We start from the raw sequence: 6,814 nt of genomic DNA on the forward strand, positions 1-6,814 counted from the left end.
GAACTTGTCTCTTGTCTGTATTTGAATGTAAATTTTGTGTTGAATAAATAAAAATGGACAAAGATTCTGGTGTTTTTTGTTGTTGTTGTTATTACTGGGAAAAGCAGAAACACTCAACAGTTATTTTGCTGTAAGAGATTAATTCAAAAAAGGACGTGTAAAGTTTCATCAAATATAGTTAATAAAAATGAAAATGAAAACAGATCTGACCAAGCAAATTGTTCTTTTTTATATTTATAAAAGAGAAAAGTTCATGTATTTCACAAACAAAACAAAACAAAACATCAAGACTAATGAATACTGGAAAAAAATACAAAATAAATAAAACAGTTGGGAAATAGGTCAAAAATATTGGCCGATATAAACAAAAGTGAATGTGTTTTTGGACTTTCCCAATCATTGTGTCATATTTTAAAGACAAATGATCTATCAGATGTAAATAAAGTGAAAATAGGCTTTTATATATTACACAAAAAAATTAACATATAAGTTTAAATCCTTAATAACTCTGTAACATCGTGGGGACAAATATCAGGTCCCCAAAAGTAATGCACAAAACTGAAATCTGATCTGGTACAATTTTCAAATCCCTAAGGCTGCAGTCAGGTCTAGAAAGAAAACAGAAATATATATATAAAGCACTTCATTGTCAGATATTCAGGAAGAGTGCTGTTAGCATTGTAGTTGTTGTTACCTGTACAGTGACTGGAGTTATGAAAATACGCTCATAAACTCAGAGTGGTGAATAATGAGGACGCTCTGGACGCAGAAGGGACGTGAGGAAGAACTTCACTGCGAACTGTTTAGAATCGACGAGTTCTGTTCTAGTTTCTGATCTTTGTTCTCGTGGCGTTTCCTCGTCACAAACAGACCTGGAAAACGTGGTCTTCAGGACGTGTTTTTATGATTTGTTACAAACGGCGAATAAACCTGAACTGAAACTCACATCACGTTTCAGTGAGAATCGAGAAACTGAAGCACGAGAACCCAACCTGTGTGAGTGTTGGGGTGGTCCATTCTGCGGAGACGTGTCCCCGACCCTGTGCTCCAGAGGAGGGGCTCCAGCCTCCATCTCCATCCTACTCCACCACACCGTCCCACTACTCCGACCGCCACCTGCCCCGCCACCACACAGCCCCACCACCAACCACCAAACACCACCAACCGCCAACCGCCGACCACCCAAACACCACCAACCGCCGACCACCCAAACACCACACAGCCCCACCACCAAAAACCCAAACACCACCAACCGCCGAGCACCCAAACACCACACAGCCCCACCACCAACCACCCAAACACCACCAACCGCCAACCGCCGACCACCCAAACACCACCCAGCCCCACCACCAACCACCCAAACACCACCAACCGCTGACCGCCCAAACACCACACAGCCCCACCACAACCACCCAACACCACCAACCGCCGACCGCCGACCACCCAAACACCACACAGCCCCACCACCAACCACCCAAACACCACCAACCGCCGACCACCCAAACACCACACAGCCCCACCGCCAAAAACCCAAACACCACCAACCGCCGACCGCCGACCACCCAAACACCACACAGCCCCATGGTTGGCCACCAAAACGCCAACAGCCCTATGCCAACCACCCAACCGCCAACAGTTCCACCACCAACCGCCAACAGTTCCACCACCAACCGCCAACAGTTCCACCACCAACCACCAACCGCCCCACTGCCCTATCACCAACAGACGGCCGCCAACCACCCAACTGCTAACAGCCCCACTGTCGACCACCAACAGCCAACAGCCCCACCGCCGACCGCCAGGCTCTGATTGCACAATGACTCTGCTGCTGCTCCAGAGAAAAACGTTCTGTGAGTGAACGCACGCTGACCGGAGAAAGAGAGCGAGGGGGGAAGAGGGGAGGAGGGGGTATGAGAGTAGAGGAGGGGGAGGAGGAGAGTAGAGGAGGGGGGGGTCCACGGCCACGGCCCTCTGTCAGCGTCGCCTTGGCAACCGTCGCCGAATGCGTCTGACATCCTGACTTTGCTGTGAAACTCGACTGTTCCTGCGCTGGAGATTACGGTGGAGAGAAGCGGCAGAAGCGTCTCTCGGCGTGTCTCCTATTTATATTAAAATGAGTCCTGCCTCGGCCTGATGTATGTATTTATGTATTTTGCTCATTTTCCTGTGCGCAGTCTTTCCTCCCTGACTCTCCGCTCGCCCCCCGCTGGGGTAAACACAACATTGCTATGATAGTGCTGCATTTTCAGCTCCGCCAAGGAGCCCAAACACTCTTCCTCAGCGCTGCCCCCCTCCCTCTCCTCTCCCTCCATCCCTCCATCCCTCCTCCTCCTCCTCCTCCTCCTCCTCTTTCCTCTCCCTCACTTCCAGCCAAGGTATTCAGCTCCTGTGATTACAAACAGTGGTAATGGCGGCGTCGCGCGGGGGCCCACAGAGCGGAGGTCCCCCACGGCTCCGCGCTGCCAGGCCTGCGCTGGGGCTCCTGGATGGAAGCTTTTTGTTAATAAAATGGAGCACAAATTGTGCTTCCTCCCCATAGCGGGGCGGGCGGTGGTGAATACATTATAAAGTAATGAGGAAGAGGAGGAGAGGGTCAGGGTCAGAGCTGCGCTGCTCCGGCGCGTGGATGAGTCATTGGGGTTTGAAGAGGCACACAGAGGTGCAGTTCAACACTGTTTCACGTAGCAACTGTTGCTAAGCGCAGCGGCGGCGGCGGCGGTGGGGCGTTCTGTGCATGAATGATGCTGATGAGCGGCTGCAGACGTGCGCACGGGCGCAGCGCCGGGCCCGGGGACAAGGGCGTCACGGGGGGGCCCCAGGGGGTCGTGGGGGGGTCACGGGGAGCCGCGGAGGAAGTGACTCTGTGTGACTGAATCAGCTGGAGTCACAAACACAAACACTGAGCAGGAGGGAGATTCTGACATCAGCACGTTTGTTTTACAAAACTCCAAAATGAGCCACGCAAAACTACGAGACACTAACGGCTCCACACACACGGAGCCACATCATGACTCTGGTGCTCCTTTAGAAATGAGGTTGGGGAGCTCAGTCACACTGGAGGAGCTCTGAGTAGAGCTGCTGCTCCTCTGGGAGGGCATCTGCTCAGATCTTCTCAACTCGACTCTGAATAAATCTGAAGAACAAGACGGATGAAAAATGAGTAAGAGGAAAAGTCGAGACGTAACTTCTGATTTATAATTAGAAATGCAAGAAATGCGAAGGACAAAACTTAAAAATCAGATTTTTTCAAAAGACTGACACAAAAATGAGACAAACTAGAAACACATGACACACAATGTGAGAATCATTTCAGATGATCACATAAAAACTTTATCACTTCAGACTCACAGAGGAAGACACAACGTTTCCTCAGGTAAGAGTAAAGTTCCTCAGTACTTTTACTACAGTAGTATATATAGTACATATATATTATATTTATAGTACAGTCACAGTCACTCTGAGCCTTGTGGTAAATGATATTGTAGTGAACAGTTTCAGAGTCAGCTCTGTAACAGCCGAGTCACGTCCAACACTTTGAGTGTTATTTGTGTCAAAATGGCCGACAGTGTTTACAGACGCTCACAACAGGAACAGCAGCAATTTGTCCTGAAGCCCCGAGAACAGGCCAGAGCAGCTCCGTCACCTCCAGCTCCGTCACCTCCAGCTCCGTCACCTCCAGCTCCGTCACCTCCAGCTCCGTCACCTCCAGCTCCGTCACCTCCAGCTCCATCTCCTCCATCACCTCCGTCACACGGGCTCATGTTAAACAGAACTAAACGCTACATCAGCATTTTGTTAAATCATAAATGGAATCTGAATCATGTTACAGTCCCTCTTTATATCACGGTTCACTTTTCATGGTCTGTCTGTTTCGTGGATTATTTTTAGTGCAATTTTGCATGCTTTTTTTTTTTTTTTTTTACAGTGTATGAACGTGTATCATGTTCCTCCCGCTGCGTCCTGATTGGCTGAGGGACTCTTGTCTCCTGTACAGTACAGAATGTGTTCAGACAAATGTACATAAATGTTGGATCTGTGTCAGTGATTCTGAAGTGCTGTGTGTTTGTTTTTCTCCTTGACAAAACCCGACGAAACGTTTTGCACCGACAAAGGCTCCTGCGCTCGAACCCAAAAGTCAGAGGAAGAAGTAACTCACACAAAAAGTTGGACTTCTGAACAGTTGAAGGAAGAGAGAAGTCACACGGCTGTGGCAGAGTCCTGCACCGGGTCGGGTCCCCGCAAATATTTACTGAAACCAGGAAGTAAGAGACAGAACTGTGAGCCCACGCAGCAGTGTGTCTGTAAAGAGCGATCGGGCAATGGTCACGTTTACCTCCGTGAGGTGTGGAGCTGAGCCGGTCCTTTCTCCTGCAGTCACCTCCGAGCCCGTCCTGACAGCGAGTCCTGATTTAGTCCTGTTTTACTCTTGGTCCAGTCCGTGGCGTGGGTAGCGGAAAAGTTTAATATAATCTCTTGCTGCCACCAAGACCGAGTCCAAGCGTCATCAAGACCGAGACCAGACCAAGTCCAGACGCGGTGGAGTCCGGGACGAGACCAAGACCGTAAAAAAACTGTGTCTCGAGGTCGATCTAAAGACCAGGGGCCTCATTTATAAAGCTTGCTTACGCAAAAATCCGTGCGTGCGCACTTCCTACGCCAACCGCGGTATTTATAAAACTCACCTTACCTTCTGATTTGCGCATTTAAGTGTTTGGTTCACTAAAATACGGAGAAGGGCTGTTTATTCCTCTCATTATTCTCCACAATATTATACATTTGACACTCGTGCACGAGCGCGGCCACGTTCCCGGACTCGGTGCAGCGCAGAGTCCCACAGTCCACACCACGACCATAGACTTTTATAGAACACAGACTGTGACCAACACAGAGGACGAAATAATGACCCGACCTGAGAGAAAAACTCTTCCCTTGGACGCAGCAGGAGCCAGACTTTAATTTAATGAATGCAATTTTAACACTTTTACTTTAGTCTTTACGCACCGAGCACCAGAGTGACTTGAGTCTGTGGACAACACGAAGCCCACTGCCCGAACCTGACCCCAACCAAAATCTTCCCTACATTTTTGTGTAATGGGGAACTGAGCACATGAGAGCTGCTCTCTGACTGTATGAAGAACAGAATAATGCCCCAGACCCACACTCACAGACCCGCACTCACAGACCCGCACTCACAGACCACACTCACAGACACCCACACTCACAGACCCACACTCACAGACCCACACTCACAGACCCACACTCACAGACCCACACTCACAGACCCACACTCACAGACTCACAGACCCACACTCACAGACCCACACTCACAGGTTCAGCAGTTTGGATGTTTCGTGTGGACTTTAATTGGCAGAATAACATCTGTATCTGATGTGTTTCGTGTTAAATCTGTGTCCTCGTGTCCTCGTGTCCTTCCCTCGCTCCTTTCCCTCTCCAGGGGAGGGCATCTGAATCTCTCGCACGCGCTCATAATTTGCGCGTGCACGTATCTACGTGTATATGCATAAATACACAGGACCAGTCCTCACACACTTCACAGACAGACTTAAAAATATAGTGATAAAACTCTTGAAACAGTGAAAAAACACATGTGTTTTACTGCAAAGATGTGCTGCCTAAATATTATAAAAAATGATTAAATGAACAGATGAGTCATTGTTGTCACTTTTAGTTTTGTATTTATTTATTAAACCTTGTTTAATAAAGTCTTTAATAAAGTGTTTGTCGTGATCACGTGGTGCTGCGTGGAGCCTCCTCCTCCCTCTGTCCCGCGTGTCTCGGTCAAACCCACTGATTATCGACTCATGTTTAGGGAAATCTCATTCACCAGTCACTTTACCTGCTCCTTTTATGGTGAGGTGGAGGTGTGAGGGGGTGTGGTCTGTCCTTTTATGGTGAGGTGGAGGTGTGAGGGGGCGTGGTCTGTCCTTTTATGGTGAGGTGGAGGTGTGGGGGGGGGGGTGATGTGACGTAGGTTTACGTGTGGGCAAATTGTAGTTGCAGGTGGGATTTATAAAGCAAAGATTGCAGGTTTGGTGCGTGCGGTGGGTTTTCTAAATATGGAGTTTGCGTGGCGCACGCCTGTCGTAGCTACAGACGTACGCACTAACTTACGACAACTCCTGTGCAGTTTTTATAAATGAGGCCCCAGAACCGGTCACGAGTGTAAAATCAAACTCCTGAACTGGACCATGAAACGGGAAAATAAAAACGTCCTCTTTAAATCCAGTTTGTATTTTCTGCTCTGTTCAGACTCTTTTAAACTTTTTTTTTTGACAGTATTTGCTAATGTGTACACTGTGTCACCATGGTAACTGTGGAACATTCAGCCATAGACATCCACGTAGAACCTCCCCAGTGTGATCTGAATGCAAAATATCAATCCTTGCTCTCTAAAATGTCCCATCATTTTTCCATAAAGTAAATGTGTGAAGTTTATAAAGGTGATATTGAGCCGACCTGACCGTCGCTTTCAGGAGCACTTCTTACCTCTTCATCTCTTCATCTCTTCATCTCTTCATCTCCTCCTCCTCTTCCTCCTCCTCCTCTTCCTCAGGCCTGACTCTAAGCTCTGGACCTGAGAGCGACGCTTTTATGAAACACGACAAACGCGTGAAAACCTCCAAGTCTAATGGACAACGTGTTTACTGCAGATGGACACGACCGAGACGACTCTGGAAGAAGGGAGGAGAAGAGAGAGAGAGGAAGGTAGGATAATTGAGGAGAGGGAGAATAGGAGAGATGATGAGAGAGGGAGAGAAGGGGTGAGGATATGAGAAGGGAGGAAAGTGAGGAG

General features: G+C 48.4%; 1 protein-coding gene across 1 annotated transcript; it reads left to right on the forward strand.

Annotated features, from left to right (window-relative positions):
- The first annotated feature begins 748 nt into the window (after window positions 1-748).
- LOC129410040 (uncharacterized) lies at window positions 749-1,809 on the forward strand. The gene is made up of 2 exons (XM_055157121.1): window positions 749-776; window positions 959-1,809. Exons 1-2 carry the CDS (start codon window positions 749-751, stop codon window positions 1,807-1,809), a joined length of 879 nt encoding a protein of 292 aa, XP_055013096.1.
- The last annotated feature ends 5,005 nt before the right edge of the window (window positions 1,810-6,814 follow it).

This window comes from Boleophthalmus pectinirostris, unplaced genomic scaffold (genome assembly GCF_026225935.1).
Source record: "Boleophthalmus pectinirostris isolate CB_2022bp ecotype Guang Dong unplaced genomic scaffold, ASM2622593v1 HiC_scaffold_21, whole genome shotgun sequence".
NCBI classification, from domain to species: domain Eukaryota; kingdom Metazoa; phylum Chordata; class Actinopteri; order Gobiiformes; family Gobiidae; genus Boleophthalmus; species Boleophthalmus pectinirostris.